The sequence below is a fragment of the Cnephaeus nilssonii genome (genome assembly GCF_951640355.1).
Source record: "Cnephaeus nilssonii genome assembly, chromosome: 20".
Lineage (NCBI taxonomy): Eukaryota > Metazoa > Chordata > Mammalia > Chiroptera > Vespertilionidae > Cnephaeus > Cnephaeus nilssonii.
In genome coordinates this window covers 14,172,648-14,192,396 of record NC_137091.1, presented here as the reverse complement: position 1 = coordinate 14,192,396, position 19,749 = coordinate 14,172,648, and the positions used below count along the sequence as shown (strand labels likewise).

The window sequence follows — 19,749 nt, the reverse complement described above, 5'->3', positions numbered from 1 at the left end:
CACCAGCCAGGGCTGTTCAGGAACCTCTTAAAGTCCCTCAAACCACTTCTGGGTGTGTCTGTGCTACCTCTAAAGGTGAAGGACTACAGAAGTAAAGCCTGATGGTCCAGGGGCCCAGCCCAGAGCATCCAGGTTGAAGAGGGCCAGCGGTGTCTCACTGATGGGAGGGGTGGGGGAGCGGAGCTGGCCCTTGGACACCAGTGTGGGGTCAGCTCTCAGCTCCACCTCAACCCGCTCTAGTGGAGAGCCAGTCAGTGTTCCAGACCCCTCATGGGAAAGGACTGGGCTCTGGCCCCGATGGCCAACATGTGCCCAAGCTCAGATAACTCATCCATGCTAAGAGCGCAAGACCTAAGACTCCCAAGACGTCTTACCCAATGAGTGGTGACTGCCTCGCTTGGCTCAGAGCCCAGATGGTGGCAGCCTGCCTCCACAGCAGGGATACCGAGGCTGGCCCAGAAGACATGGCTGAAGGGGTCCCATGGCTAGGATTCAGGCCTCCCTGTTCCCCTTTTGAATCTGCCCCTGATTCCTTCCTCTAACCAACCCAACCCAACAGTGGCCGCCCCAGGAACTGTTTCAGGCGGTCACAGATTGGGGGGTGGGGGAGAAGAGGTGCTGAAAGTCTCTAGAGGTCATGGAATCTGAGGAGGGGACCAGCAAGTGGGGCTCTCCCACAAACCCGGTTTTGGGGTATGAGTGGGAAGCAATGGGACTGCCTTTGCGAGCGGTTCCCGTAGAGCCGCCCTGTTCCCGCCGATCCCGAGCGCTCTCGCCACCCTGACGTCCTCCAGGGTCCCGCCTACCCGCAAGCTGGTGGACTCCGCGGGCCACCAGCTGCCCCGTTAGCCCAGAGGGCGGAGCCAGCAGTGGGCGCCTTCAGGGGTGCCCGAGCTGCGGGAGCGCAGTGGGTGGGGCCCAACGGGCCGGGGGAGGAGCGGGGCTGCAGGGCGGCGGGGTGCTGGGAGAGGCGGGCGCCGGCCGCGGCGACAGCGGCAGCTGCGGTGCGACCAGGCCAGGCAGCGAAGAGAGCGCGAGGTCCGCGTAGCCCAGCTCAGCCATGTGAGTGTCCCCGCCGTTTCCGGGAGCCGTGGTCCGAGTGGGGGGTGACCCCCCCCCCCCCCCCCCGCCATCCCCAGCCAGCGCCGCCCCGTAGGTCCCGGATCTGTTGCCCTGGCTGCGGCCCTGTTCCACATCACTCCATACCCGGGCCCGGGCCGCGCGGGGTCGTTCCTCCCCTCCCCCTGGGCGCGGAGGACGCAGCTTCGCCCACAAAAGACGTCGCCTGCGGCCCTACCGCGCCCGGAGCTGCCTCCTTCCAACCCACAGCAAGTCCCAGGCGGCCGGTGCCCCAGGGCTCTGGAGCGGGCCAGGCCTGAGGGCGGGCCCTGGGCGCCAGCCTGGGACCTGGCATGGTCGCTTCCCGGGAGCCCCGCTGCCTTCGCCACTGGAGAGGCTGAGCTAGGAATGGGGAGGAGGCGGAAAGGGGTCCTAGTCGGCCTCCAAGATGAGCTCATCTTGCCGGCCCCACCGACCGACCTAAGCCGCTTTGGGGCCTGGCCCGAGGTGTCCTAGCCTGGCCTGGGCTTTCCGCCCAAACCTGGTGCGGCTGAAGCCGGAGAGGATCGCCCCTGCGCGGTGGGAGAACAGACCCTGTCCCTGGAAATTGGAGGCTGGTGTGGGGTCTCTGCAAGCAGCCAGGCCTGAGCACCCTGCAGAACCGGTTTGGGGAAGGGGCTGCTCACCAGGGATGAGTTGGGTCTCAGTACCCTCCTCTCCCCGGTGAGGCCTGAGTGCAACTTCTGGGATTGACCCTTCCAGGCCAGCTCTACCGGGTTGCTCCTAGAGGATGTTCAGGCTGGCTGGTGAGCACATTCTACGTGCAGTCCAATATAACAATAACGGTGCCCCAGGCACCATCAGTGGGGCCTGGCCCTGGGTCTGTAGTATTCAGCTCCCGCACAGTCTTCTTGGAGGGTCTGACAATCTGGCAGATGCAGAAATAGGCCCAGAGAGGTTAAGTAGTATTCTCAAGGTCACACAGCTGGTTTGGAGAGGTGGGAATTAAAATCCTTGCCTCTGCACATACTATCCACCTCCGTGGCAAGGAGGAGGACAGGCGGGGGAGGCGGTGGGGGTGGGGGGGGGATGAGAACCAGAGAGTGAAATACAAATACTCCAGCAAGACACTAGGAGGCCTGACTTAGCTCCCACTTCAACCCTCACTCTGGGTCCTGGCTGTTGGGGCAACAGCCAGAGAGCTGGGAGCCTGAACTTGAGTGGGGGAGGGAGGAACACGCAGGGTGCCAGGATGGTTCCTCCGGGGTGGAAGAGCTGGCGGGAAGGGTGCCGCTGAGTCAGGGCAACCCCTCGCAGCGGCTGGGACTCCACGCCCCTGGCCCCAGGAAGCCGCTAGGCTTCCAGCATGAAGCCTGCCGGCCGGGGAATGTGACCAGCTGACTAGGGAGGGGGCCGGCAGGAAGTGAGGCCACCGGGCTGCCTCCGCCTGGTTCCGGGGTGGGGGGTCCCAGGCCGTGCTGCGCCCCTCGCCCTCCCTGCTCCAGCAGTTTGGCATGACGTCAGCAACCGGGTTTGGGGCATTGCCATGGAGACGGGGGCAGGCTCAGGAGGGATCCCATTCTCCCTTGCAGCCCCCCTCGCCCGGATTATTTTTAGCTTCTGTTTACCTCAATCGGGGCTGTCGTGGCTGGGCTGTGGGGCGGGGCTGGACTGGGACTTCCAGAGGCGATTGGCCTGGTTTGATTGGCTTGGCAAACCGCTGAGCTGGCCGTGCAGGTGGTGGGACCTCCTGTCTCACACAAGTGCACAAGTTTGGGTGTGTGGAGGGCATTGGGGGTTGCAGGATCTGGAGTCATGAAGGTGGCCAGAGCTCCCCTGCAGGCCCTGTCACCTTTGGGACCTGGGTTCTTTCCCACATCCAGAGCAGACTTCAGGGCTGGTGTCAGTCCAGAGAATCCACTGGCTCTTGTCAGCCAACCCCCACCAGTTCAGTTGGTCTGTCTCCCTTAGCTCAAGGGATTCAGTTCTTTCCTTCCCCGCAGCAGAGGGAGATCCTGCCTCTCCACCCCCATGAAATGGTCACTCAGATGGATATGCCAGTAGTCACTTGGGAGGAGTCTGGACCAACAGTAACACATCCTGGTCCCTGTGGGACTAGGGGGTTGGTGGCAGCAAAGCCCGAGTCAGAGAAAGAAAATCGATGGGACATTCAGCATGCTCTGAGTCCAACCCACCCACTCAGTTCCAGAATTCCAGGGGACCCCCCCACCTTGCCCCATCCCAGGGAGTAGAAACTTACTTGCTGACATGAGAAAGTGGGGAAGGGACAGGGAAACTTGTATGTGGGGTCTGGGAGTTAGGGTAGGCCAGACTTGAAATCTACCCCTCCAGTAGCTCAGGATCTGCTGTTCCTGTGTCTGGGCAGCGCAGTTCGCTCAGCCTCCCCCCTACCCCCCATTCAGCTCCCCGCCTCCTTCATCATCCTGGTGCAGGCCCAGAGGGTACTGCAGTGAGCCAACCCTACAGGCCCCAGGCTCCAGAATTCACAGTCTGGTTGGAAGACAGACCCTAAAGGAGAACTGAAGACTAGTTATGTGGCCTCAGGGACCAGAGGGAGAAGTTATGAGAGACCTAAAAGGGGAACCAACCCCAGGCAGACTTCCTGGAGGAAGAAGTCATAGGGTAAAGACTTGAAAAGGGAGAGGGAATTGGTCAGGGTGAGAATAACTGGAAGAGGGTATAGGAGCGATAGGGGGCTGCTGCTCAAATGCTGAAAAGCCTTGCAGGGATTGAGAGAGAATCTCAGCAGCTGGAACAGAAAGACCATGGGGGGAGCAGGGGACTGTGAGGGGAGTGATTGAAGGTACCTGAGGGAAGCAACAGTCTTGTGGGTCATGTTAGAGAGTCTGGACTTCATCTTTGGAGCAGGAAGTTACCCACGGATGTTTCACAGGAGTCAGAATAGAGGGACATTAAAGATTTAGAGTCCTGAGGTCCGGCCTCCTGAGTTTGAATCCTGGCCCTGCCATTTACCAGCTGTGTAATCTTGGGCAGGTTAATAATTGTTAATAACAACAATGAATATTTGTGTGTTTTCAGTGTGGTAGTGTGTCCACCCCAATTTCCCTACCTCACATACAATTCTGCCTTCCCCAAACACCCCTTATGGAGGAAAGTCTATCATTTCATTCCCCCAATAGCCCTGTGACCTAGCTGTTGTTATTATTATTGTTACCCTCATTTAACAGATGGGTGTATCCAAAGACCAAAAAGGTGAAGGAATGTCTTGCCCACAGCCAGTTAGTCTCCGATTTCTCATCTGTGAAATGGGACTAATAAGACGTACCCCATGAGGTTGGTGCTAGAATTAAATGAAATGATGTTTGTCAATTAAGCACAGTGTAGTGTCTGGCCTATGGAAAGCACTAGATAAAGCACAGTTTTTGGCATTGTCAGGTGACTGGAATTTTAAGGAGAGCAATATTGTTATTGAATAAACAACAGATCAACCTGGCCCGTGTGACTAAGTGGTTAGAGTGCTGGCCTGTGCACCCAAGGGTCACGGGTTCGATTCCCAGTCAAGGGCATGTACATTGGTTGTAGGTTCACTCCCTGCCCCTGGTTGGGGCACTTGCAGTAGGCAACCAGTTGATGTGAGAGAGACACATTGACGTTTCTCTTCCTCCCTCCTGTCTACTCTCTCTGAAAAGCAATGGAAAAAGATCCTCAGGTGAAGCCTGAACTGGTTTGGCTGAGTGGATAGAGCGTCAGCCTTGGGACTGAAAGGTCCCAGGTTCGATTCCGGTCAAGGGCATGTACCTTGGTTGCGGGCACATCCCCAGTAGGAGGTGTGCAGGAGGCAGCTGACTGATGTTTCTCTCTCATCGATGTTTCTAACTCTCTATCCCTCTCCCTTCCTCTCTGTAAAAAATCAATAAAATATATATATATTTTAAAAAGATCCTTAGGTGAGGATTAACAACAACAAAAGGAATGGATCATTACGAATAAGAGTGGAGATGGGGAGTTCATTAAGAAGCTGCAGTAGGGTTCTAGGTGAGAGCTGGTGTAGCTTGGACCTGAATTCTATCTGTTGGGGTAGAGGAGAGGGGGCAGGATCCAGAGATGGCAGAAGTAGGTGGCTTGGTGGATGTGGAGGGTAACAGAAACTGAGGCATCCAGGATGACTCCTAGTTTCTGTCTCATGGAACTGGGTAAATAGACAGTGGAGGAAAGTGGTGAATTCAGTTTGGGAACTACCAAGTCAGCACATCCCTAATTGCCCACTCTGCATTGTCACTCAGCTTTTGGGAGACAACAGGCAGGCAGTTGGATATACAGGACTGAGGCTCAGAAGAGCAGTTTGGGCAAAGAAGAGATAAGGAAGCTGGCAACATTTAGATGGCATTGAACTGTGGGAGGTGTACACAGCCCAAGGGTGGGAAGAATGAGCCCCACTTGGGGATGGGGAGAAAGACAGATCCTCTGGGGGAAAGTAAGATGTGCAGCCAGAGAGATCGGTGGTAAACCAGGGGCATGTTGCCTCTTGAAATTCAAGGGAAGGAAGGGCTTATGGGAGAGGGGGAGAGCCACAGAGTGAAAAGCTTTGCGGAGATCAAGCAGAATAAGGACTAAACACTGGACACTGGATTCAGCAGCAGGGAGGCACTGGTGACCTCATCCAGACCAGTCAGGGGAGTGGTGGGTACAGAAGGCGGTCCAGGATGAGAAGAGGAGTGGGTGGTGTGGAGAGGAAATGTAAGTACACATCTCTTCCGTAAACTTGTCTCTGAGAGACTTAAGGCGGGGGGGTTGCTAGAAAAGAAAAATAGGTCCACAGAGGGTCTCATTTCTTTTTGTAGTTATTTATTTAAAGTCAACTTGATATTGAAATATAATATGCATACAAAACGGGCACATTCAGTGGTACAGCTCGATACATTTTCACAAGGGAACACAACTACATAGGATTTGGAAATAGAACCCAGATTAGGAAATTGAACATCAGCACCTCCCTGGAAGCCCCGTGTCCCCTTCCAGTCACTATTCTCAAGGGTAACTACTATTCTGATTTCTATAACCATAGATGAGTTTGGCCCATTTCTGAACTTCGCATCAGAGGAATCATAGATATATCCTCTCTTGTGGTCTTGCTTCTTTCACTCAGCATCACATCATGTCTGTAAGATTCATCCATATTATTGCATGTAGTTGTATGTTTATTCTTTTTGTTGTAGAGCATTACATTATCAACTGATGGCCATTTGGGTAGTTGCCAGGGCTGTTTTCATTTTTTATGTGCGAGTGACTTGCATTTGTTTGAGGCCTGTGGAGAAAGTCTGAAACACTCCTCTTCTATGAGAAGGGACAGAGATGACTAGGATTTCTCCAGCGGGAAATGAGAGCCCGGCCGAGGTTGAGAATTGCTCTGTAGTTCCAGCCCAGCTGCTGGGCCAAGGCCTCTGGCAGCTCCTGCCAGCCTGTGTGCAGGTGCAGAGAAGTCAGGGAGTCAGGTTGTCCAGGGTTGGCTTCTGCCAGGTAGGAGAGAAGCACAGAACGCTGGGGATATTAGCAGCAGGCGAGTGACGAGTCACGGCTGTGGATTAAGGCTGGGAGAAGGGTGTGCAGAGAAGGTAGGGAAGAGAAGGTAGGAGGGAGCTGGCAGAGAGAAAGAAAGCAGAGGCGGATTGTGAGCTCTGTGCAGGGTGCTGTCTGTGCAATTCCGGCGGTATCTCCAGTTACTGGCACATGCGGGAGTCATATGGGCCCTCTTCCCGGGGTGGGGGGCAGTGCCCAGGGTTGTCATTCAGTGAATAGTTGAATAAATCAGCTGAGAGCCCAAGAGGCCTCAGGTAGAAGCAGGTGAGGTGGGGGTGACGGAGAGTCAGTGTGGTTGTGATTTAGGAAAGGGGCATTCCGGAGCCAGGAGATAAGGCTGGGGTGTTCCCATGGCTGGGGAGCGAGCTGAAGGATGCAGCGAGGCCAGTGTTGGACAGGTAGCTCACTGAATGCATATTTCCCGATGTAGGGTGCTAGCACCCATTTTTCAAGAAGGGAACAGGGGATAGCATTTCTCAAACTGGGGTCCTTGGACATCTGGCATCTGAATCTATAGGGGGCTGATGGGCTTATTGGAAAGGTAGATGCCTGGGTCCACCCTAGCTTCTTGGGGAGAAAGGAAGCCCCGTGCAACAGAACTAAGCATCAAGGAGCAGGAGTGTTTGAGATGGACGAGCAACTGTCCCTCTGAGGACATGGGATGCCCAGTGGACCCTAGGCATGGTGGCCTCTATCCTGATTGGAAGTGGACAAGGGGTTTTCTTTTATTATTATTTTTTAAAATTGATTTTAGAGAGAAAGTGAGAGGGAGAGAGAGAGATAGAAGTATCAATGATGAGAGAGAATCATTAATTGGCTGTCTCCTGCATGATCAGCGATTGAGCCTGCAACCTGGGCATATGCCCTGACTGGGAATCGAAATGTGACCTCCTGGTTCATAGGTCAATGCTCAACCACTGAGCTACCACCTCCAGGCAACAAGGGGTTTTCAAAGAAGAGTTACTGGGCCAGGAAAGGGCTCACACTAAGGGGATTTGGCCCATGGGAACTGGAGGCCAGGAGGATGGGGCTCCACCCTAGGAAGCAGCTTCTGTTAGAGAGGAGGCCCTGGCTGGACAGTGGGTTCTCTTGCCTGGGACCTGGGGTGGTGGGGAGGGAGAGTGCCCAGATTGAGCACCCCCTCTGTGGGTGATGGGTGGGGGTCGGGGTGCATGGGGCTGTACCCTGTTCTTTCTCTGCTTCCTTCTCGGGGCAGTGACACAGAATATCCCACACCGATAGCTCCTTTCCCTTCTCAGCCTCTCTGACCCCTCATGTTCAGTGCCTGACTGTATGCCCATTGGCACAGCCCCTCCACTCAGCTGCCACTCTCTAGCCTTCACACTCAGAACCCCAACTCTCAGCTCTCTGTGTGTTCAGCCCTTTTTCAACACGCCTCAACAGCCACTCTGTGAGCCCCCTATGCCGAACTGAACTGCGCCCAAACCACCCGGCACTCAGTGTCCTCATTCTATTTATCCCTCCATATTCACGGCTTAACTCCCTTTACCCACACTCCTGATCCCACCCGTGAAGATCCCCGCCAGTCCCCTCTCGGAGGGGAACCCCCAGTCACCCCTCCCAGAGGCGGGGCTGGCCGCGGCCCGGGTGCCCCCCTGGTCCGCCCGTCCCGCCCCATCCCGGCGGGCTGAGTCAGGCGGCAGGAACTGGGCGGGGGGCGGCGCCGAGAAGAGCTGAAGCCCGAGCCAGTCCCTGGGAGCGAGCGCGGAGCCCAGCCTGGCGGGCACCGAGTGGCCCTGGTCCGGCGGGGACACGGGGCGTGGGGACAAGCGCGGGACGTGGGGGGCTGTCCCGGACCTACCATGAACACCAAGAAGAAAGGTAGGACCCGGCCTGGGGCTGCGAAGGCTCAGGGGCTAACTCCACGGGGTGCGGGCCGGATTCTGGGGGATAGGGGTGCGTGTTTCTCCGGAGAGGGGTGGGGGGTCCATGGAAGATCTCTTCCCTCTAAGGGCGCGGTCGAAAGCGTCCGTGACTCAGTTTCCAGGTCTGAGTCGCAGGAAAGTGAAGGGGGCGGGGCATTTCTCGGCACTGCCCCCCACTCTGGGAATCCCCCGGCTTTGGGCGCCGGGAGGGCTCTGGCGTCTGGGCGCCTGGGAAGCGATGGGGGCTGGAAGGGAGCAGCTTACCCGGAGCGGGCGGGTCGCAGGAGCCAAACCCGCGCCGGCCGGGCCTGTCGGGCAGCTCCGCTGGGCTCAAAGCGTGCACCCCGCCCCGCCAGGTGACCTCCAGCGGCCTCACAGGGTGCGGGCGCGGAGCTCCTGGTCCACTTTGGGGGGAGATCAGGGGCAGGGCTGCGGAGTCTGCCCCGCCCTCGGGTAAACAGGCGCTTCCGCACATTCTTCGCGCGCCCCGCCCCTTTCCTGCCCCTTCCCAGCCGGAGGAGGGTCCCCGCGCGACCCCCCTTCCTGCCCCCTGCGGCGGGCGGAGCCTGCACCTCTGCAGGAAGTGGGGGCCGAGCCGAGGCCACGCAGAGTCCAAGGCCGAGACGCCCGAGGCAGCCCTGTCATTAGCGTAGTGGCCGGCGGGGTTGTCGGACTCCCGTCGTCAGGCCGTGTCCGCAGGACTGGGATACGGAGGACGGGCCGCGGAGTGGGGGTTCAAGGGCCCGATTGGCGCTGGACACTCGCCCTCGCCACCCCCAGGGAGCCCCGCGCGGACTCATTCCATGATGTCCCTGTCGGTGCGGCCGCAGCGCCGCCTGCTCAGCGCCCGGGTCAATAGGAGCCAGTCCTTCGCAGGCGTCCTCGGCAGCCACGAGCGGGGGCCCAGGTACGCAGCAGAGGGGGGTCTGATGGGGGTCAAGAGAGTTAGACTGGGTTGGAGCTGAGTGTGCAGTGAGGGTTTGGGGGATTCCTTCTTGACCCTTTCTGAGTGCAGCCTCTTCTTCAGGAGCTTCCCGGCCTTCAGTCCCCCGGGCCCCCCACGGAAGGCCCCAGCGCTCTCTCGAGTGTCCAGGATGTTTGCAGTGGCGCACCCAGCCCCCAAGGTCCCGCAGCCAGAGCGGCTGGACCTGGTGTACGCTGCGCTCAAGCGGGGCCTGACGTAAGCAACTCGCTCCCTAGCCCCCATCCTCTTTCTGCTAGTGGGAACCTTCCCCAGCCTCACACCCTCTCCCCACTGCCTATACCCTGGGCAGCTGGAGGCTGTAGCGGTAAGATCATTTTTGTTGTCACCCCTTTTCCCAGGGCCTATTTGGAAGTACACCAGCAGGAGCAGGAGAAACTCCAAGTGCAGATAAAGGAATCCAAGAGGAATTCCCGCCTGGTGAGTGAAGGGTTGACAAGGATGCCCTGGACTACTAATGCTTTTTGCCCTTGTAGTGTGGGGGGCTGGGGAGGGCCAACCCTGGGTGACATCAAGGCCGTTTTCTGGGATGACTTGGTCTGGGTGTGACTAGAAAAGGGGATATTAAGAAAGGTTGGGACCCTGACCGGTGGTTTGGCTCAGTGGATAGAGGGTCGGCCTGCAGACTGAAGGTCCCAGGTTCAATTCTGGTCAAGGGCATGTACCTTGGTTTCGGGCACATCCCCAGTAGGGGGTGTGCAGGAGGCAGCTGATGGATGTTTCTCTCTCATCGATATTTCTAACTCGCTCTCCCTCTCCCTTCCTCTCTGTAAAAAATCAAAAAAAAAAATATATATATATATATATATATATATATATATATATATATATATATTGGGGGAGTTTCTATCCCCACATTCCCCAGACTGCACTTTCTGCCTGGGACCCAGTGCCTGCCCATGTGAGCTTCCAGTGGGGTGGGTGGACCCCCACAGACATGAATAACAGATTATATTGTAGTGGTATTGAGGGAGAGCCATGGTTCTTCCTAGGGAACAGCTCAGGGCATCCCAAAGGAGGAAACACTTCTGCTGGGTTTTGAAGGATGAATAGGAGTTCCCTGGTAGTGGGAACCACGCATGGGGAGCACAGAGCTCCCTTCCTAGGGGTTGCAGGAAAGGGAGTGGGCTAGGGGAGGGACCCCAGGGCAGAAATGGTGGGAAGGGTGCTGGAGGGTTCTTGGGGACCATATCTTTGTCACCAGTACCCAGCAAAGTTCAGACATGTGGAAAGGTTGGTCAATCCCTGCTTTGACTGGAGCGGCTGTGGATTGTGGTGTGAGGGGGAGGAAGGCTGTAAAGGAGAGAGCTAGCCCGCTAGCTCTAGCCAGTTTGGCTCAGTGAATAGAGCATTGGCCTGCGCCCTGAAGGGTCCCAGGTTTGATTCCAGTCAAGGGCACATGCCTGGGTTTGCAGTTCTCTCTCATCATTGATGTTTCTATCTCTCTCTCTCCCTATCCCTTCTTCTCGGAAATCAATAAAAATACATTTAAAAAAAAGGAGAGGAGCTAGATGGGTCTGAGTAACAAGTGCCCTGCTGGAATACATACTATACCTTCTAAGTGCTCCCTCTCATCTTCCCCTGCAGGGCTTCCTGTATGACTTGGACAAGGTGAGTGTATAGAGAATGGTGTTGGAAGAGGTTGGCTCATGGGGGAGGATAAAGGGCTTTGGGCCTCAGGCTCTTCCTGACACACCTCTCCCCCAGCAAGTCAAGTCCATTGAACGCTTCATGCGACGGCTGGAGTTCCATGCCAGCAAGGTACATACGCAGCATGCATGAATACATGTGTGGGTTTCGGGGTTGGTGTTTTAGGGAGATGGGGATGCTAGGCCCTGGGTGAGCAACTCCAGCAGTGAGTCTCAATCCCCCCACTGCCACTCCACTCACCTGCCCAGATCGACGAGCTATACGAGGCATACTGTGTCCAGCGGCGTCTCCGGGATGGTGCCTACAACATGGTCCGTGCCTACACCACCGGGTCCCCAGGGAGCCGTGAGGCCCGGGACAGCTTGGCTGAGGCCACTCGCGGGCATCGAGAGTACACAGAGGTGAGGGATGGGTGCCCAGGAGGCAGAGGCTCAGGGTATGGGAGAGTGGACTGATTGTTGACCCTCTCCTGTCCCTGCCTGTCCCTCCCAGAGCATGTGTCTGCTGGAGAGTGAGCTGGAGGCACAGCTGGGAGAGTTCCATCTCCGGATGAAAGGTACTGAGTGGTGGGGGCAGACCGGTAGTAGGGAGAGGGAAGTGTGTGCCTGAGACCCCTCCCTCAATATGGCTCTTCTTTTCCTCCACTCCCAGGACTGGCTGGCTTCGCCAGGCTGTGTGTGGGTGATCAGTATGAGGTATGAGGATGTGCAGGGACGGGCTGGGATGGCAGGGTCACAACACCAAGGGCTGTCTCATCCTGCTTGTTCCCTTAGATCTGTATGAAATACGGGCGTCAGCGCTGGAAACTACGGGGCCGCATTGAGGGTAGTGGAAAGCAGGTGTGGGACAGTGAGGAAACGGTCTTTCTTCCTCTGCTCACGGAATTCCTGTCCATCAAGGTTAATGTCTCTGCCCAGGACCACAGGACACATGATCCTGTAACTCCAGGACCCTGTGAACCCCTTTTGACCCGTACAACCCTGTGACCCACCCCTCCTGGCTCCATGGCCCTGTGAATATGTGATGCCATGATCTTCTGACCCTGTGCCTGTTTGACCCCCCAAGTCCCCATGAGGCTATGATCCCCATGACCTCAATGACTCTACAAAGTCAGACCTCTCTGATCCCCATGCTCACAGGATGTTTCAGGCTTCCACGGCCCTATTACCCAGAGAACTCCAATCCCTGCAACCTCCGCATGACCCCATGACCCTGTGACCATTGCAAAACCTCTATGCAAATTCAAACTTTTGATCTCCCATGATCTCATGACCCCTACACTCCGGTGACCCCATGATGCATTCTTGGCTATAGGTGACAGAGCTGAAGGGCCTGGCCAACCACGTGGTTGTAGGCAGCGTCTCCTGCGAGACCAAGGACTTGTTTGCCGCCCTGCCCCAGGTTGTGGCTGTGGACATCAATGACCTCGGCACCATCAAACTCAGCCTGGAAGTCACATGGAGGTTGGTGGGGTTGAGGAGCTTGGGGACAGGGCCAGGAGCCAAGGGCATCTGTTAACAGCCTCTTTCCTCCCCAGCCCCTTCGACAAAGATGACCAGCCCTCAGCTGCTGCTTCTGTCAACAAGGCCTCCACAGTCACCAAGCGCTTCTCCACCTATAGCCAGAGCCCACCAGACACACCCTCGCTTCGGGAACAGGCCTTCTATGTGAGTCACAACCTGGGCTCAGGCCCCACCATCCCCCAGGGGTCTGAAAATGGTCCTGAAATGCCCTTTCCTCTCTCCCAGAATATGCTGAGGCGGCAGGAGGAGCTGGAGAATGGGACAGCATGGTCCCTGTCATCCGAATCTTCGGACGATTCATCCAGTCCGCAGCTCTCGGGCACTGCCCGCCATTCCTCAGCCCCAAAGCCCCTGGTGCAGCAGCCTGAGCCTCTGCCCATCCAAGTTGCCTTCCGTAGGCCTCAGATCCCCACCTCTGGGCCCACGGATGAGGAGGGAGCCATGGCCCCAGTCCTGGCCAATGGGCATGCCCCCTACAGCCGGACTCTCAGCCACATCAGTGAGGCCAGTGTGGATGCTGCCTTGGCTGAAGCTTCAGGAGAGGCTGAGGGCCTAGAAAGCCAGGGATCTAAGCTGCCTGCACACCCAAATCCCACCCACAGGGAGCATCCTGGTCCTGTCCCTCTTGCCCTGGACCCTGACCATTCTGCCACAAGCCCCACTCTCAGTGCAACAGGCCCTGCTCCCCCATCTACAGACCCTGTCCCATCTGTGTATCTAAACTCTCTTCACAAGGCTACAGACTCTGGCTCTCCTGAATTGCCAGGTCCCGCCCACACTACTTCAAGCTCTACCTGTAGTGCCATAAGCCCTACCAGCAGTGCTCCAAGCGTCACTCACACTGTCACAGGCTCTACCCACAAGCCAAAGCCCTCTACCCTCACTGCTACAGGCCCTACCCCCATGGACATGGGCCCAGGCCAGACCACCACCACAAGTCCCACCCACAAGTCAGTGCTTTCTACCCTCACTACTGCAGGTCATAGCCCCAACACTACAAGCCCAGTCCAGACTACAAGCCCCAGCCACACTGTCACAAACCTGACAAATATTGTCACAAGCCCTACCGTCAAGCCCATACTCTCTACCCCCACTACTACAGGCCCTACGCCAAGTGCCCAGAGCGCAGCCCAGCCTACCACAATGCCCACCCATACCACCACAAGCCCCTCCCATACCACCACAAGCCCCTCCCATACCACCACAAGCCCCACCCATACCACTACAAGCCCCACCCACACCACCACAAGCTCCATCCATACCACTACAAGCCCTAACCACACCACAAGCTCCACCCACACTATTGAAAGCCCCACCCACACCACCACAAGCCCCACTCACAAAGCCAGTATGTCAACTCACACTACTGTAAGTCCAACCACCGATGCTAAGGACCCAGTCCAGACCACCAGAAGCCCCACCCACACTGTCACAAGCCCCACCCTTGTAACTGTAAGCCCTTCCACTTCTCTAGACCTTGCCACGCTCCCCAGCCCCTCTGCACACACGGACCCCAACCCACTGTCTCATAGCCATCCAGCTTCCACTCCCTGCACTCAGGCAGATCCCACAGCCCCAAGCACCTCCTACCCAAGCCCTGCCTGCTCCAGTTGGGAACCCCTTACAAGCCCTTCCCCAGACCCTCCAGAGCCCATCCTTCAGAACCCAAGCCCCCCTCCCTCACCCTTAACCCTTGGGCCCCAGCATTCAGACTTTAGCCTGGCCACGACTGCCCAGGCCCCAGTTCCAGGAGCAACAGGAGGAGCTGGAGACAGGAGGCTGGAGGAGGCACTGGGGGCCCTAATGGCTGCCCTGGATGACTACCGTGGCCAGTTCCCAGAGCTGCAGGGCCTGGAGCAGGAGGTGATCCGGCTGGAGAGTCTGCTCATGGTAAGGAGGGCCGGGCTGGGCTGTGGCAGCACAGGAAGGGCAGCCAGGCAGTGGCAACAGCTCTGACTCCCTTCCCAACCCCAGCAGAGGCAAGGCCTGACTCGCAGCCGGGCCTCCAGTCTTAGCATCACTGTGGAGCATGCCCTGGAGAGCTTCAGCTTCCTCAATGAGGATGAAGATGAAGACAATGATGGTCCTGGAGACAGGTGACGGGGCTAAGTGAGATGGGGTTAGGTGAGGGTGAGTAAGTGAGGCAAGTGCCAGGTGAAGGAGTAAGGCAAGGAAGGAGAAAGGTGAGGTGGGGCCAGGTGGAGCCTATGAGTATTGAGTGCAGCAAGACTGGAAGTGGACAGGAGGGGTGGACTTGCTTGTGGGTGCATCTGTGTTTATCCCTCCCATGTACTCCTCATGTGTCTTGATGCCCTGTTTCTTATCCCTAGTGCTTCTGACCACCCTCCTCCTCGCCCCTGCAATGTCTGCTTCCCTCGCCAGACTCCATCCGCTCGTGAGCCCTTTCAGGCGCTCCCCATGGCTTTCCTGGAGAGCCTGGCCCCTCAGCTCTCTGTGACCAAGTGGCCTTTGAAAATTCCAAGTTGAGGGTCATACCCGGCCCCTCCTCCGTCTGCTGCTGCCCAGGTCACAGCCCTGTGCCCTGAGCCCCTTGGGCCACAACCCCTTGCATTTCACATTGCATAGACCATTTCACTTGCAACCCCACAGTCCTAGCTGGATGTGGCACAGGGCAGATGGACTCTGAAGACCACTGCTACCAACTGCTGGTCCCAGCCCCTTCCTCCTTCTGGAAGTTCTCCATGAACTTACCCATTGTCTGTTGTCTGTGCGTCTGTTCTTCCCTTCTGGGATGGCGGGGGGGGGACTTAATAAAAACACACTGGTGACCAGATGGTGATGTGTACTCCTAAGGTGGTTGCCACAATTTTTCTCTCAGGCCCCCAAGCAGCCTGGAGCCTAAGGCTGAAGACAGCCTCACCTCACCCAGTGCCCGCCCCCTCAGCACGGAGTGTCCAGCTCTGGACACTGCCTTGGTCCAGCACCTGTACTACTGCAGCCGCCTCCTGCTGGTGAGGCTAGTGGTATTCTTCCCACCCTCCTTTTACCTCAGAGAGCTCTCCACACCTGCTCTGAGTTCCATTCCCCAATACCCAGGTCCCTGGCATCTGGCTCTTACTGAACACCTCCCACACTCTGGCTCCCTCTAATCTCTCCTAATGCATGCTGGGACTTGTAGTGCCTGGGCTTCACTCTCCCCAAGTTCTACCTTGATATCTGAGCTACTTGGCCACCCCTATTCTCCAGAAACTGGGCACATTTGGGCCCCTACGCTGTCAGGAGGCGTGGGCCCTGGAGCGACTGCTGCGGGAGGCCCGAGTGCTTGAGGTGGTATGCGAGCTTAGCAGGCGATGGGAAATCCCTGCTACTTCTGCCCAGGAAGGTAAAGGCCCTGTGGGCTCTGGCTTGGTGTCTGCCCTGAAGCTCCTTCCTTGTTCTCCCCCACCTACACTTGTCTGCCCACCTGCCTACTCTGTTGCTGACTGTCTCTTACACCTCCTCACAGTGGTGCAGTTCTCAGCCTCTCGGCCTGGCTTCCTGACCTTCTGGGACCAGTGCACAGAGGGACTTAGCCCCTTCATCTGCCCTGTGAAGCAGGTGCTCCTCACCTTCTGCAATCAGTATGGTGCCCGTCTCTCCCTGCGCCAGCCAGGCTTAGCTGAGGCTGGTGAGTAGGCTGCCTACCTGCCCCCTCTGCCCGCCCTTCTCAGATCCCCAGTGATGGGACCGCAGGGAAAGCCAGGTCAGCTCACACAGACGTGCTGAGCTGAGCATTGGGAAGAAATAGCCAAGGCTTGTGCCTTGGTGCAAGAGGACCCAGATGGGTAGGGTTTGGGCAAGGGACCTCTGGATCTGAGCCTGCGGTGAGAGCACCCGTTCCTCTAAGGGCGTGGGTCCATCCAAACCCCGAGGTCTTTGGCACTGCTTCCCACAGTGTGCGTCAAGTTTCTGGAGGATATGCTGGGGCAGAAGCTGCCGAGGAGGCCCCAGCCAGGCCCTGGAGAGCAGCTCACTGTCTTCCGGTTCTGGAGTTATGTGGAAACCTTGGACAGCCCCTCCATGGAGGCCTATGTGACCGAGACCGCTGAGGAAGGTGAGGCAGTAGCCCTGATCACAAAGTGCCCAACACTATGTGTGGGCCTTGAGGTATGGATGAGGACATGAATGTACAGAAGACCCCACCCCAGGAAGCTGCTACATTGTTCCAAGGTCCTTCTTTCAGTGTTACTGGTGCAGAATCTGAACTCAGATGATCAGGCTGTTGTGCTCAAGGCCCTGAGATTGGCACCTGAGGGGCGGCTACGAAGGGACGGGCTTCGGGCCCTCAGCTCCCTGCTCGTCCATGGCAACAACAAGGTCATGGCTGCTGTCAGCACCCAGCTCCGGAGCCTGTCACTGGGCCCTGTCTTCCGGAAAAGGGTGAGAGTGGGGCAGGGCTCCCTTGAAGGCAAAGGCTGGGGTCCCAGGCTCCCAGTGTCTGGCTAAGTACCCTCCTACCCTTACCCAGGCCCTACTGTGCTTCCTGAACCAACTTGAGGATGAGGACGTGCAGACGAGAGTGGCTGGCTGCCTGGCCTTAGGCTGCATCAAGGTGATCCCTGCCAACCAACTCCTTTATCTCTCCTGGGGGCTCCCCCAGCCCTGGGCCCTGGGCTTTTCCATCTGCTCCAATGGGCCCACCTCAGTGCTCCCTCCTCTGGTAGGCTCCTGAGGGCATTGAGCCCCTGGTGTACCTGTGCCAAACGGACACAGAAATCGTGAGGGAAGCTGCTCGGCAGAGCCTGCAACAGTGTGGTGAGGCTGGGGGATGGGAGATACAGGTCAAGTAGAGTTCTGGGATATTTTGGCTGATGGGGGGTAGGGTGAGATGGGGTGAAGGGTGGGAGGACCAAGGCTATGGCTACTCCTGACTCCATCCTTACTCATTGCAGGGGAAGAGGGACAGTCTGCCCACCGACGGCTAGAAGAGTCGCTGGACGCCCTGCCCCGCATCTTCGGGCCTGGCAGCATGGCCAGCACAGCCTTCTAAACTCCCCACCCACTGGCTCTCAGTGCCACATCCCCCCACTTTCAGGGTTCACCAGGTGGCAGGGAGGGTGAGGGCTGGTTCCAGACACCCCTCCCCCACATATCCCTATCAATGAAAATCTAATATATTCTTCAGTTGCCCTTGGGGTTGGTAGAGTCAGTGCCTGTAGTCAAGTGCCTCCCAGCCTCAGCTCAGCACACTTGCCACAGATCAGTGCCCCAGTGCCCCGGGCCTGGCCATCCTGCCTCTGCCCCATCACCTCCCCTGGTTTTGTATTTTATTTACAGAGTTTTACAGAAAATAAAAAAGCAAAATGCCTTTCCTACATGGCCTGGCCTAGTGTACTCCTGAACTCCTGGTTCCAGCACTCTGTGGCTGGGGCCTTCCTGACATGCCCACACTCCAACTGTGACAATGGCATGTGCTTTTGCCCTGGAAATCTGGGTGGAAGAGAGCCCAGGAGCTGGAAGTGGGCTTGGAGAAGAGGGCAGAGAAAAAGGGTGGGGGCGTGTTGCTGAGGAGGATCAGCCTGCTGGCTGGGCGTGCTCTGGGCCAGGAAGCTAGGGGCCCAGGCTGGAGCCAAACCACGGAGTTGGCCTAGAGAAGGCCCAAAGAGTGCCAGTCCTGGGAATGGCTCCCTAGCAGCTAGCACCCTGCTGCCAGGAGGCAAAGAGGAAGGAGCAGAGAAAAAGGCGCGGTGGTGGCTGGAGTTCCTGGCCACCAGGGGGCAGCAGAACCCTGTCTGAGAATGCCAGGCTTCTAGATTTCCCCTCAGCCCTGGCAGCTTCCTACAGAGGGGACTGAGCGCTAGAAGCTCCTTGAGGGCTGGGTAGTAAGCGAGAGGAGATCTTTGCAGAGGGGACGAGCTAGGGCCTGCGCAGCAGGAGACCAGGAAGGCTGCCCAGTGTCCCTAAAAACAAATCCCTCCTCTACCCAAGCCACCTCCTCTCTGTAATAACAAACCTGACTGAACCCCGTGGCCCTCCACAGCCAGCTGACCTCTTTTGCTTTGGGAAGCAGGGTTCCAGGGAGGGTTCATCTCCCCAGAGGTGCTGCCTGTTAGGTGTGTTAACCCCAGAAGGCAAAGAGCTCTGTGGGAGGAACTTGAGGGTGGGGTGGGATTTCAGGATGGCAGGCCTGTTCTAAGGAGGGCCTGAGGGAGGCCCACACCCAAGGCTGGAGAAACTGGCCCTCCACCCTTCCCTTCTCACTCCAGAGCTTTCATTATCCAGGGGCAAGGGAGTCGGTGCACAGGCAGGGCCTTCCCCAACCCTGGAGTCCACTGTGACACACTGGGGAGTGTGCACCTGCACTCAGGCAGAGCTAATGAGGTGCCAACAGTCTTTCCTTGGGGGGGAGAGGGTGACCCAGATCCCCAGGGAGCCCCGCCCCCCAGTGTTTTGGAGCTGTGTATAAGAGGTTTGGCTGGCCCTTTACCACCTGCTGGGGAAGCCACGCTGAGCAGAAGAAGAAGAAAAAAAAAAGAAACGGCAACAGGAAGGAGCACAGGAAACACCTGTGTGTGGATGCAGGTGGCTCCCTCCAGTCGGGTGGGGTTGCGGGCAGGCAGACAGCCCTCAGCACTTTGGCACAGCTCTGCGCCCCCTCTGTAACTGTGAAGGGCGTCATGGGAGGGATGGTGTGCAGTTCAGCTTTTTGGGGTGGTGGGCTGGGATGGCAGAGGGTGGAGAAGGCAAACAAGTGATGGAGACCAAGCCAGCACCCAAAGCCGGCCACAGCTTGGGCCTGCTTCAAGGTCCCCTGCAGGAGGGTTGCAGTCCAAGAACCAACCCTAACCCCACTGGTAGAGCAGGACTGTCCACTTGCATCCAAAGCACAGCCTGTGTGGTGGGGAAAGAGGAAGTAAACACTGGCTGGCCGGGTTCTGGGAAAGTGCAGATGGGTGACTGGGCTGGCAGGAGTGCACACAGCTCAATCCACAGGAGAGGACAGCCTAGTCAAGAAATGCAGGGTGGAAAAATCATCCCAGTTGAGGGTCATCTGGAACTGTCACAGTGGCCCTCTATCACTGCTTGCCAATGCTAGAAATGGATAGGGCTCCTATGTTTCTATCCCCTATATGGAGAGTCCTCAGGCCAC

General features: G+C 57.3%; 1 protein-coding gene across 5 annotated transcripts; it reads left to right on the top strand.

Moving 5' to 3' along the window:
* Nucleotides 1-922: 922 nt before the first annotated feature.
* Nucleotides 923-18,630, top strand: RIPOR1 (RHO family interacting cell polarization regulator 1). Of its 5 annotated transcripts, none has more exons than XM_079800412.1 (22): nucleotides 923-1,062; nucleotides 9,285-9,411; nucleotides 9,532-9,684; nucleotides 9,828-9,906; nucleotides 11,074-11,097; nucleotides 11,194-11,247; nucleotides 11,385-11,537; nucleotides 11,629-11,692; nucleotides 11,788-11,831; nucleotides 11,910-12,035; nucleotides 12,451-12,599; nucleotides 12,674-12,803; nucleotides 12,885-14,549; nucleotides 14,634-14,755; nucleotides 15,499-15,631; nucleotides 15,867-16,002; nucleotides 16,126-16,287; nucleotides 16,555-16,713; nucleotides 16,843-17,039; nucleotides 17,128-17,211; nucleotides 17,324-17,414; nucleotides 17,552-18,628. In XM_079800412.1, exons 2-22 carry the CDS (start codon nucleotides 9,308-9,310, stop codon nucleotides 17,647-17,649), a joined length of 3,927 nt encoding a protein of 1,308 aa, XP_079656538.1. In that variant the 5' UTR covers nucleotides 923-1,062; nucleotides 9,285-9,307; the 3' UTR covers nucleotides 17,650-18,628. The 5 variants fall into 5 exon arrangements, with proteins under 5 accessions (XP_079656538.1, XP_079656536.1, XP_079656535.1 ...); XM_079800410.1 differs by lacking the exon at nucleotides 923-1,062 and adding an exon at nucleotides 2,149-8,460 and having other exon boundaries at nucleotides 11,910-11,975; nucleotides 17,552-18,630; XM_079800409.1 differs by lacking the exon at nucleotides 923-1,062 and adding an exon at nucleotides 2,149-8,460 and having other exon boundaries at nucleotides 14,637-14,755; nucleotides 17,552-18,630.
* Nucleotides 18,631-19,749: the final 1,119 nt, after the last annotated feature.